This window comes from Betta splendens, chromosome 1, assembly GCF_900634795.4.
Source record: "Betta splendens chromosome 1, fBetSpl5.4, whole genome shotgun sequence".
Classification (NCBI taxonomy): Eukaryota; Metazoa; Chordata; class Actinopteri; order Anabantiformes; family Osphronemidae; genus Betta; species Betta splendens.
This window is the reverse complement of record NC_040881.3, coordinates 2,660,506-2,673,302: the sequence shown is the minus strand read 5'-3', so window position 1 is coordinate 2,673,302 and position 12,797 is coordinate 2,660,506. Positions and strand designations below refer to the sequence as shown.

The 12,797-nt window shown below is 43.7% G+C and overlaps 1 protein-coding gene across 5 annotated transcripts; it reads left to right on the top strand.

Moving 5' to 3' along the window:
* Window positions 1-696: 696 nt before the first annotated feature.
* On the top strand, window positions 697-11,628 carry LOC114861501 (interleukin-2 receptor subunit beta-like). 5 transcript variants are annotated; one of them, XM_041070740.2, is made up of 11 exons: window positions 697-911; window positions 7,424-7,482; window positions 7,681-7,971; window positions 8,059-8,240; window positions 8,319-8,536; window positions 8,668-8,755; window positions 8,842-8,975; window positions 9,049-9,250; window positions 9,339-9,438; window positions 9,523-9,583; window positions 10,026-11,628. In XM_041070740.2, the coding sequence occupies exons 4-11, from the start codon at window positions 8,153-8,155 to the stop codon at window positions 11,001-11,003; spliced, it is 1,869 nt and encodes a 622-aa protein (XP_040926674.1). In that variant the 5' UTR covers window positions 697-911; window positions 7,424-7,482; window positions 7,681-7,971; window positions 8,059-8,152; the 3' UTR covers window positions 11,004-11,628. The 5 variants fall into 5 exon arrangements, with proteins under 5 accessions (XP_040926674.1, XP_029016627.1, XP_029016634.1 ...); XM_029160801.2 differs by lacking the exon at window positions 697-911 and adding an exon at window positions 2,183-2,336; XM_029160794.3 differs by lacking the exon at window positions 7,681-7,971.
* Window positions 11,629-12,797: the final 1,169 nt, after the last annotated feature.

The following is a 12,797-nucleotide window of genomic DNA, read 5'->3' as shown; positions in this document are numbered from 1 at the left end:
GATATGCATGTTATCAGAAAACAAGCTTCTACGTGAGAAACGTTGGACTTTTTTGTTTTTAATGCACCAAAGCGGTTTCAAACAGGAAGAAAAGCTGTAACCGTAGAAGTATAAAGACTCTCAACCTCTCACTGAGGCTGCTTTGTTTCCAAAGTAATAAGAAACAGCATGTTCAGTACCAAACAGACAGGACGGGCGACTTCAGGAAACTTCTAGTTTCCAGCTGGTGCCGTGATGATTCTGCTGCCAACACCACAGTTTCAGAAGTAGTTCACATCCTCCCACGACACGTTTCAGTCTCCATTTCTTGATCAGTCTGAAGGTAAACACAACTAACCTGTTTCTGTCTCATCAGTGGGCGTCTAATTATGCAGCGGTTCCGTGTCGGTGTCCTCCACCCAGGTTCAGATCAGCTGAGCTCAGCGGGTTCCCTCTCCTGAACAAACTAAAGAACGTGATGGTTTTAATCCTGACATTATACTTTATCGCTCCACCATTAAATAAAGAGGAAACATGGAGCGTGAGATAAAGGATGTGATACACAGACTAGTCCCAGTTCCCATCTGGACCAGTCTGTTGGCATGAACACCAACCAGTCACTTCTGCTGCTGTGACACATTTGCTTATAGGGAATGAATTAACATGTAACGGAAATAACAGGTGATAGGCGGATGACTGTGACTCGTTTAAATAGATTTTTTGTTTTTGGAACTGATTCTAATCCCATGAGGAGACACAATAGGGAAGTACTGTATAACAATGTTCCGCCTTCCTCATTCTGAATGAACGGGCCACTTTGTTGGTGAAGGTCAACTCTTCTCTTTGTATACATGAGAGAAAAAGGAGTAAACCATTCTTCATCTCTGCCGTTCCAAAGCGAGGGAGTAGTCGGGCGGTCACGGCCCAGACTGGTGAGTGTGTCGCTCTGATAATGACTTCTCTTATCTTTCAGGCTCAGTTGTTGAGGCAGCTTAATCAAGTGTAAAAATTAAATAAAATGCCTTTAACTAGTCTTATTCTTCAGTTTTCCTGTTTTAAACAGCTAATTTAAAATGCTAATAGTGCTTTAAAACAATCCATCAAGCTACAGTTTGTATATTGCTGTTTTCTGACCTCTAAAATCCCCAAACTAAACTAATCTATAGACATGAACTGGTCGTAAATTTCATAAAGTTCCCAATGCCAGTATCGTTCAACTAGATGGTGTTGTTTCTGTGAAGTCAGCTTCAGGTCTAATCAGACCTTTCTTTAGTTTTAGTTGAATTGGATTCGATTAAAGCACCTGTGAGTCGCACAGACTTCCACAGGTCGGGGTCTGTGTTCACAAATGTGACAGCTGCTGGTTTCATTTGTGCATTCTGGATCACAGGAAGCTGCAGTTAGAGGTCATTTTTCATGAAATGTGTTGGTAGCGTGATAGGTTGCACTTCTCACATTTTCACTCAGGAATACATCAGATAAAAATGAAAGTAAAGTCTCTGCTGCTCTGAGTAACACTGAAACATCAACAACAACACCTACCACTGGGAGGCAGCAAAGCCTGAGATGCTGCACCCTGTGAATGTGAAGGATTTGCTGCTGGAAGCATCTGTTCTGTCCATGCTGGCTGCAGACTCACGCTGCTTTTGCATAAAGTCATTGATCTCTGACATTTCTCATTTCCTTCTCCGTCTTCTGTTGGTACTTCCTGCCTAGAAGTCAGATCCGCATTGTTGTTAACTTTGCTTGCGTTGTTGACTGTGGATCTGACGGGTCCGTCCCTGCGTTGCTTACTGTAGTTATGCCGAGGAGGGATCTCTGTGTTTACAGTAACCTGTGGTAGATAAACAGCGTCCACAGTCGCACCTGTGCAGCTCGCCTGTTTCATATACTTCACATTCGTTTAGAGTCATTTTTGCATCTTTTCTGATAAATTAAGAGAAAATTCGACTGGCTGCTCTCATATTACTGTATATTCCAAAATTTTCCAAATTAGTGAATTAATTATAATGTTGCTTCCAACATGTTTTTTTAGAGTCACTGAAAAGTGAAACATTATTAGCAGTAAAAAGGGAATGGAAAGTGTGAAGCAAGACAAGTTAAGGTAAAACGAGCCCACTCCGAATATGGGGTTTCCACCCTATTGTTTCACACACAGACACTCCGGGAAACCACACAACCACAAATGCTTTTATTCTTCACTCAAAAAAATTTCCAGTACGTCATGCTGCGTGGAGAGGCTCAAGGAAACCAGCTTTTAGTGTAGCCTGAATCGATGGACATGGAAACTGCAGATCATTACAGTTGAAATGATGAGCGACTGTTGTGAAAAGGGAAGAGATCTTCACAGAACACAAGTAAGTTCCTCTATGAATTAACTTCTGTAGACCTCTGATACAGATAAAAGCCTTTTCGTGGTACTGAATGAATGTTCAGTGGCAGGAAATAACCCTACAGCAGCGCTGATAATGACGATAGGACGGCTGATTAAGCTGACTCAGGGTTACGGTTGCTATGTTCGTACTTTTTAGAAAAACTGACCTGACTTTTCAAATGAGATGAATGAAAGCTTCCCAGTAGCTGTTTACAGCCAAACTCTGTGCTTTAGACACAAGAACTCATAGAGGTTGTAGGTCTTTTGAGGTGGAAGCATGGACCTGTGAGGCTAAGGCATCCTGCCATGCGCATGCTCTCGTTAAGATGAAATAGGGGGAGACTGACAGGTATGTGGGGGCTGAGTATGAAAACGAGAGATGCGGTTTACGTGGGAAAGAGAAAGAAGGAGGAGGAAGCGAGAGAAGGGGGAGAGACCCGATAGCACCTTACTGGGATGTGAAAACTCCTCCTCTGGCTCAGTGAACGTGTCTACAGCCAAACACGGAGCTCTGCGGGTGGATCGCTTTGACCTGAATGATAACGTTTCATCTGCTGATGAAAAGATTTAGAGGAACACAGCGCGTATTGAGCTGAAACACCTCAGTGGTGACTGTACCAGGTCACAGTGAAACCACGCGCTGGCTCCGCTGACAGGTCATGATGCTGATTCCCACACATTCACGCATGTGTTTCTCCACCAACACCAAACACTCATCTACTTTTACTTTTCACCATTAAATCTGTCGATCTGTCCGTCTCACTTTATCTGACTCTCATCAGTTCACAGCACGATAATAGGGGTGATTGGCGTCACCGCACAAACTCAGAAAGCTTAGAAAGTTTTCTTTGTGAATCAGGGCTGAGTTTCACACACTGGCGTCTCTGTGGACGGGAAAGTTCAATGCCTACATCATCTCAGTTCGCTTGAAAAGACCGTATGCTGCTGTGACATGTTGGTGTTTGAGTGGGTGTTCAGGCTGAAGCACCGCTGCTCGGTGGCTCCATCCACAGGAACAGTGCGAGAGGTGTCACACAGTTAATCCCAGGCTTCACATTTACTGAAAGCGATGCGTGAGCGTGTTTTATCAGCATCCTTCCAGATGAGGCTGGTCTGATTGTGGATACGCTGGGATGAGGCTCTTCTCCCCCTAAGAGCGGCCTTGACCTGCCAGGCTGAGAGGCTTCTCCTCTCCTTCATTTGATATTTGATGAAGCCGTAACTCTTGACTAAAGTTCTACTGTGACTGACGTGAACAGTGAACAGCAGGAACCAGCTGAACATTGTCCTTTATGTTTTGTTTTTGTGGCTGCTCTGCTCGATCACCTGTTTTGCTGTTTCATGCACAAGGAGGTAACTGCTTAAAGCAGCTAAAGCTTAATGTCTGAGCACACAGCTTTATTTGGCTCTTTTATTAAAAACTAGGAGCAGCATTCATGAAGAACAACAAGAGGAACATTAGACTTTTTGGATAGTCACAGTTTCTTCTTTCAAGTTTTGCAGCAACAGTAGCTTTCTTGGAAAAAAAAGCTGGTTAGGAAGTGGTCTGTGAGTGTTTTTGGCATAAATGGGTAGTTTGTGGTTATTTCCGTGCTGATGTCTCACAACCGTAGAAAATACAAGAAACTGTGCGGGGAAGTCCAAATGTCAGAAGAAGCCAGATAAATAGAAAAGGAGTGAAAGCACACCTTTAGTGTTGAGCTGATAGTGCCAGATAATGATAAAGCAGCAGCAGTCCAGCGAGGGTTCTCTGCAATGATAACCAGGGGAGTGACGGAGGACTCAGAGCTGTAATGGTCACTTACTCAACAGAGAACACACTTCAGCTGAAGTGGAAAGTTGGTGGACAATTTAAATGTCAATGACCAAATTATGGAAAATTCTGAATGAGTCTCACTAGGACAGTTTAAGCTTGTTGATGCTTCTTGACTTTAATTTAGAGATGTAAATGTGTGTGTGAAAGATAAACCAGTGAACAGCACAAACAACAAAAAAGGCGCCTCCACTTCCACTAATACTTAGTTAAACATTCATTTGGGGACTTGGAAACTAATTGAGCTGTGCAGGTCGTTGCAGGTGAGGCTGAATTGATTGTAACTCACACACGTTTACACAGTATCAAAGAAATCAAGGTTAAAGAAATCTCACTCAAATGCTGGGTGAACCGTTTAACCGCTGCTGCAGCCCAGTTCACACAGCGCTTTGTGTGGCTAACCATCCACTACTTTTACTTGATGTTCTCTCAGCATAAAACAACAATCAGTGAAACTGCTGGCCGTCAGTTAGAGCGTGCGTTGCTGACGGAACAATAACGCACCCACATCAAACGCTGTTCGGGGAAATCGTCTTTGATTCAGGCGTCTGCTTAGGAGCAGTGTGCTTTTTTTAAAGGAGTAGGGGTTTCACATCACACCTACAGGCTGAATTCCTCCCAGAATTGTTGTGGACAACGTCCAATGTGAGGCGGCAGCACGTAAGGTGTAACAGTCAAAGATCATAATCAGTTTCTCCTTGTGCTCCCACGCAAAACAACAAAGCTGCAGCTCAGCCAGTCTGACTCAACTGACTGGGGCTGATGGGAATGATGGTGGCTGCGCGGCAGACCCGTTGCCATGACAACAACACTCGATTACGGTCAGGAAACATCACAGTTTGGTTTAGAGTTTGGGGTTAGGTACAAAAAGACGAGGGTTTACCGCAGGTAGAGTAAACATTAGAGCTAAACACGCTGGACCTGGCAGGTCAGTGTCGCGCCTCAGAATCCTGTCAAATCCAGATGTTGCTCTTTCTGGCTTATAATTTCAGAAACTGTCAAGAATATCTTCCTGATAAGTGACATGTCCACTGTTTCCTATAAGCCAGGCTTTACCACATCGCTCATCGTGACTGTTCCTTATTGATTACCATCTACCATCTTAATTACTGTAAAACCATCTGATTGCGTCTGCTTTAAAATAGCACCTTTCATTGACAGGAAGTAGAAACACACTTCCTGTGCGTTGGAACATTGAGTTCTCACATAAAAACATGCTGACCTTTATTAAACCACACAAACAGGTGACCTGGTGATCAACAGGAACATGTGCATTCGCTTGTGCACTGAAACGCAAAAGAGAAAAAAGACCAAAATGTTATGCGAGAAAGAAAAGTTTTCTTCATTAGAAATGCATTTTTCAGCTATAAATATTTAAAAGGCCTTAAATTAAATTTATTCACTTAATGTTATTGAGCAAGCGTGAAGGGTAGATTTTATTTTTGGGACTGTGGGTGTGTTTGCACTGGGCTGTAATAACCACATACCACAATCCTACCTGACAAACACACACACACGCACACACACACACACACACACACACACACACTAACACACACACACACACACACACACACACACTTATGTTTCATCCTGTTTTTGACAGCTTTTAAATGTCAGTGTGGTTCAGATGTGTGAGAAACCAACGCTTGCCGTGTTTGCCATAGGGTTTGTCGTCGGTGAAGAGTTTCATCCAGGTTCTCTGAAGGTTGACTTATGTCAACTGGACTTCTTCTTATCAGTAGTAATGTTTCACCACCATCCAGTTCAGTCTGAAGAAAGTTGGCTAAAGGCTACACAATAAGGGAGGTTTTACGTCCAACCTGTGAATGATAGGTTCCTTATATAAAACAAGGTGCAGGGGTTAGTGATTGGTGTGAACTCTCCTCCTCCACCGTTACAGGGTCATTGAGTGTGTTCTTCATGTCAGATTTGTGACATGGTCTTGATCCTCTTTGGAACAAGTGGAAGGGCAACATGATAACACAGATTGTCTGAGGTCTCCTCTTCTGTTGAGAGATGCTGCGTTAATTTGTACATACGCTTCTCTCACACCTTGTTTAAACCATTTGTCTTCTCGGTCCAGAATGTGGACATGTACTGACACAGAGCAAAGGTTGCACACTGTTATAAGGTCTTTGAGGTAGAGCGAGACATCACCACAAATGCACTGGTGGGTAAGAAGGGCGACCTTGTTATGAATTCTGAAATAAACAGGGAGCAAGTGAAGAGATTTAAGAATGGGCTAAATATGGTTATTCACGACCCCTCGTCAGGATCCAAGCAGCACTGCTTTACATCATATGAAAGGATTTCCAGTAGTCCCGATGAGGAGTGTGTTGCAGAAAGACAAACACTCGGACTAACGTTTCTGCATCTGCAAAAGTGAATACAGGACACAATGTTCCCGAGTTGAAAATAAGACGTCTTATACAAGTGTTTGATAATGAGCCTCACACGACAAATGAGAGGCCAGTTTAATCCAGATGATTGGTAAGAGATGTTGACATATGGGATATCCTGACCAGAGAAAGTAATGCTGTAATGTTAGATGTGCTAACCCGGAGTGGGATTCCTAAGATAGCATCAGTCTTAGAGCTGTTCGGCTGCAGGAAAATTTAGCTTTTTTGACCTTTTCGCCTTCAGGCAGATGGACAGAGTGGGTGTTGGCAGGGTAAATGAGAAAGCTGAATATCATAAGCAAAGCAATGGAATAAAATGCCATGCCGGCTGACGTTACAGCCCAGAGGGAGCATGTAGAATATGAACAAAATGGGTCCGAGCACCGAGCCCTGAGGAACACCACATGTGTCATGTGTGCAGTGGATTTAGACTCTCCCAGGGCTACATGCACTGTTCTTTCAGTGAAATGAGACAACAGATTCAGAGAGATGAACAGTGTGATCTGGGAAGAAGAATGTTGTGAGTAACAGTTTTAAAGGCTAACTTAAAGGTGCTGGGCCAACCTATCGTTTATGGGTTCTGTTGTTTTTAGTCATTTGGCTTTTTACTTGAAATGTTTCTATTTTTAGTGATAGAAGCAGGTGCAGCAGTAAAAAAACACAAGTGAAAACTGCTATTAAAAACTCGAGGTGAAGATGTGTTTGGGGCGGACCAAACCAAAAGCAGCTTCATAAGACACATCCTGATTTGTGACTATTTCTCAGTAGTGACCTTTAAAGCGCATGTGTTTATCTGCGCTATTTTGGGGTGGTTTCTGTCTCCTCTGAGGTGACTGATCTGCTTTTCTGTCACAGAGCCACAGATGGAATGACAGCGAGGCGCTGAATCAGACACGGAGCAGCTTCACCAACAGGTAAGATGCTTAGTCCAAATGTGTTTGTCTGCTAATGGCAGGACACATGTTCAGACAGGATGTGATGCCTGAGGGAGGCAGCTGAGCTCCTTTTACACAGTTCCTCTGTTCTCAGAGCCTTTAGTCGCATTATTGGAAACGGTTTTGCTGTAGATTGTTTCATTCTGTTCTGCTCCTCACCCACGTATCATTTTACAGCTGTGGTTTAGTCGAACTGTGACCGGCAGCGCTGATGATCCATCCTCTGGAAATAACACGTCTTTGTCTACATCTCAATAAAAGACTAACTAATGAACTTCTCACCCATGTTAAGAGTGTTATAGAAAAGAAGACAACACACTGTTCAACAGAGGCTTCATGCTGCTTTTACACTTAAAAAAATTAATTCAGTTAAAGAAATGATACAAAGAAGAGGCTGCGCCAGCATCAGTAACAGGTGTTTAGGAAGTGTGTTCATGCGCCAGAGCAACATCTCTATTTCTGCCACAGGTCAGTGCTGTGGCAGAAATAACCTGCACAAAACACACAACACAGACGCAGAGCAGCTGATCTCATGTCTTTATTGTGTCTGTGCAGGATGAGGAGAAGGAGGAAGCCGTCATCCGCACCATAAAGTTCAACCTATCGAACGTCTGCCAGCAAAAAGAGAAGAAAACTGACCACATCATCAATGGAGACGAACAGGAGAAGCCTCCTGCTCTTTCTTCTTCTTGCTCTTCTTCACGCCTGCGCTGCCGACTGCCCGCTCACAGACGCCGGTTGGTGACTTTTTATAACCAAAATAAGGATGATTCTCTCTGTGAAGTGACGTCCTTTGATCTCGTTCGTTTTCTCAGAGTTCACCTGCTACACTGACTACAACCGCATCATCACCTGTGTGTGGAACAGCACACGTGCATCTGTCCACACAGACTCCGTGTGCACAGTAGACGCTAAAAAGAAAAACTCCTCACCCTCATCCAAGTTTTCACACAGAAACTGTACGCTGGAACCTGTGGATGCGTTCGAACCAGCAGTGATGAGCTGCTCCATGGACCTGAGGAAAAACAACGCCGTGAGTGTAGTTATAGTTCCAAATCAGTTCCACATCTGTTCATGTCAATTCATTTGCAAATAGAGATGATCTCTCCTAAATATTTCATATGAATTGTTCCAAAGAAAAACATTCTTTTATCATATTTTCAGTTTCAGTATTTTGAAGAATGGTCCATTGCTGTGAAGTGCAGTGATTCAGATCAGACACTGAACATTAACTTTAAGCCCGCCTGCAGCAGTGAGTACATGGAATAACTCACAGACTCTTTGGGAATCGCCTTATGAGCTGTTCATGTTCAAACCCACGTGTCTATATTCCTGCAGTAAAACTGAACCCTCCAGAAAAACCAGCTGTCAACTTCACCACTGTTTCCCTGACGATACAAAGCCCCACCAATGCAGACATTGAGTGTGTGGAGTCGGAGCTGCAGTGGAAACAAGAGGATCAGTCATGGAATGTGTGTATATCAAGTGTTTAGTTCTAATAGAGCAGAGCTGAGAGCATGTATTAAATGTCCACACTCTTCGTAGGATCCGTCTGTGAAGACAGTGTCCAAACCCTGTAAAGTCCTCTGTGAGACGGAGCTGCTGCCCAAGGAGCTTGTTAAAGGACAGAGGTATGAGGCACGGGTCCGAGCGCTGGTCTGTAACAAGGACCCGTTTAAGTCCATCTGGAGCGACTGGAGCTCAACTACGTCATGGGTGTCGCCCGTAGGAAAAGCAAAAGCTCCAGGTAAATGTGAAGGTGGTGTCAGTCACTCTGAGAAAGTCAAACGCTGGGCTCCACCCTGATGTGACCTGCTCCGCCTTGTGCTTGTCAGACGCCGGTGGGGACGTGTGGGTGATGATCATCGCAGGCGCGACGATGTCGTTTGCAGTGTTTCTGTTTGTTGTGTTTGTCAGGACCAACAGAACCACCTGGTAAGTAGACACAAAGCCTCCCTAGAACCACCTTACCTCCGTGAAAGCAATATGCCAAGAGCGAGGTCTTCTTCTGTGTTTCAGGGTGGTGGACAGCCTCAAAGGGTCGCCCATCCCAAGCCCAGAAGCATCCTTGCTGCAGCAGGTGAGTGTCCAGGTGTCACAGTCAATGTTGTTTCGTGACCTGGTTTAACCAGTAAAGATGTGATCACACGCAACATGATTCAGGCTTGTAGCAAATGCTCCTAAGAGCTGATGGAAACTGTCTAAAGACATCTGATGTTAGATATTTGACCTGCGTCACTGATAAACTGTCACCTAGTGCAACGGTAAATATAGAACAAACATCACATACCAAAATAGATGGAGAACAAGCTGAGGCCCAAAAGCATGAGGCACAGACGATGTGGGAGGTGAAACCAGACAGATCAGATCATATCAGGCTTAAAAAAATGAACCTTTAAAATGTTAAATCCAGCAGAATCAGAAGGAAAGAACACAGGATGTCTAGTTGGTCAGTTCTTTTATTCTGGTCCAGGCCTAATTCAGTCTACATTAATCTCCTTCTCCATCCTTTAACCTTCCAGAACTGGATGAGGCCTCATTTCACCAGCGACTCCTTCCATTCCTTCCTTAAACGGGAGGAAATCCTCTGCGTGGAGGTGAGCTCTGCTGTGGATGCTCTTGTGCCCTTTACGCCAGAGGCAGCGTCTCTAGAGAAGGCGAAACGTGAGCGCAGCTCTGATTCGGGCAGTTCCAGCTTCTCCAACCCCAGTTATTCCCATCTGTGCTCCCCACCTCCCTTCTCCTCGCTCAGCGCTGGGAATCTGCAGCCCTGCGCTGCTGATTCACCTTATGGGCCTGTTGTGAATCAAGGCGCCAGCGCAGAGCAGAAGCGGGAGGATGAAAGCAGGAAGGAACTGGAGATCCTGCTGTTGCTTTCCACAGGCGACAAAGGCAACGAGTCAGTGCCGGTTATTTCAGAGTATGAGAAGGTTGAGAAAGTCCAGGTGGAACGCATGAGACTCCAGAGTCTAGATTCAGGTGTGTGCAGTGGTGAGGAGGTCAGTCAAGAAAGCCTGGAGTCAGACAGCATCAATGGGACCAACAGCCTTGATGAGGAGGCCCTGGACAAGGAGGAGGAGGAGGAGGAGAGAGGGAACGATGAAGAAGTAGACCTGAAGAAGCTGTTTAGAGGCAGTGGAGGGATTTTTGGCAAAGGCTCCATTCAGGTTTGTTCCGGTTATGAGCGAGTACAGAAGCTGCAGGACGACAGCTTGGAGCTACCTAGCTTAGATTCTGGCGTTAGCAGTGGAGGCGAGGAGCAGGTGAGTCAGGAGGATGTCGCCAAGGCAACCAACTCCAGCAGCTTCCTGTTCGCTCCATCCTCTCCTCTACTCTGCCCCACGCCTTCCTCCACACACCTGAAGCTCCCAGAACCATGTAGACCAGATCTACAAACTCTGATAAATCATATGATGGAGAAGAAAGCTTTGATGTCAGAATCCAGCTCAGTGATGGATACAGGTAATGGATACATGCCAGCGAGGCAGGAGGTTAGTTAGCATAAACACGGTCTGTTCAGTGTGTTGAACGGTGAATTCTGTGATAAGAATAAGACAGCTAAACAAAAACCATGTTCTCATTTATGTGACATGACGTGTGTGTATTTAACAGTTAAAAAGGGGTTATTCAAAATGAATGTAACTTTTTTTACTTTAGTCATCCTTGCTTTTGAACATATGATTGACAGAGGTAAAATTGTAATATTTTTATACTTTAAATCCTAAAACTGGGATGACATTTTTCAATTTGATGACAATCTTCAGGCACTACGTTGTACATGTTTACGTATTTCATATATAACAGTTTTATTTCACAGCTCTACAAATATATATATTTGTTTCATGTGGATGAAGTCTTATTATTATTATTGTTGTTATTATTACTATACCTGTGCTCTCTCCTGGCCAAAGGACGAACTTAATTACTGTATTGGCAGCTATTTTAAAATGTCCTGAATGACTGAGTTACTTTTACATTATTTATGTTGTTATGTTGTGCTGCTGCTTTTTTGCGTTTCAAGCGTGAGAGTTTTGGAGACAATTGTTTTTACGTAAATATATTTTGTTTAAAAAAAATTTCCCTTTTATTCTCAAGAATGTAAATAAAAATATTTTAGAAAAATTGCCTTGACTTCTTGCCTCATTGGATGCATTTAATCAAATAATAATAACTACATTTGTACTAATCACTCAAAACTCAACAGGTAAGGAAACATGTTTGGTAAAACCAGGTATTATTATAAAGGGACTCCTGGAATCCTGTTTTATCTTGTAAGGCTGCGTCTGCAGCTGTTCTTCGGGAGTTTTGGTTTGGAAAATGAAATGAGTTCTGAGAAGTCGTGTTGATCCCATGGGGGCTTCCCTGGGAGCATCTCTGTTGCTAGGTGATAATTAGTGACATCGGCACACCTGTACGTACCTACCTGCTGCTCTTTCTGTTCGTAGGTTAGCAGTAAGGAATAAACCATCAATCAGTGTGGATCCGAATAAAAGAATGAGATAATAAATCAAAAAGCATTCAAAACCAATATATGGGACTTATTTCTTATAAATTCATGATGTTTCATTTTGCCCCCCGCCGCCCCCAAAACAACTCACAACTATAGCCTGCATCAATGTACAGATGCCAAGGAGGGCTCAAATGAAAGCTTACAGGCTGTAGAACGACCATATAATTTTACATTAGCGTTCACTGTAACCTGTACATGTAACTGTACTTCACTGTGTATGTAATAATCTGGGACAATATTTCATGGGTAGGAAAGAGCAGGCTTCAATTTCTGGCCTTTTGAAGAAGAACTTTATGGAGAATAGGAATAAGAAGCCAGACGCAGTCTATGTACAAGAAACGTGGCTGAAGTCTAGATATGATTTTGTTCTGTGTGGGTATGTAGGAATTAGAAGAGATAGTTTGGGGAGGGGGGTTGATTGTTGTCTTATTTTTGTTTGGGAAGGTCTCCCTTACCAAGTGATAAGAATAGGAGTAGATAAGGAAAATATAGTGATTAGGGTATGGGTGGAGGGGAGGGGAATTAGTATTATCAACTACTGTATTATAATCCTGGGAAGCAGTTGAGGGAGGAGACATTAGGGGATATAGAAGGGCAGAACAGTGGAAACATAATATGGTACGGGGACTATAATAGTCATGGTGTTGTGTGGGGGAGTGATAGAACTGATGCAAATGGGGGGGCGGGGGGTTAAGGAGTTTCCTGAAGAAGGTGGGTTGGTGTGTCTGAATAGTGGTGAGGGAACCAGGAGTGATATAAATTCAGGAAAGGAATCAGTGTTAGA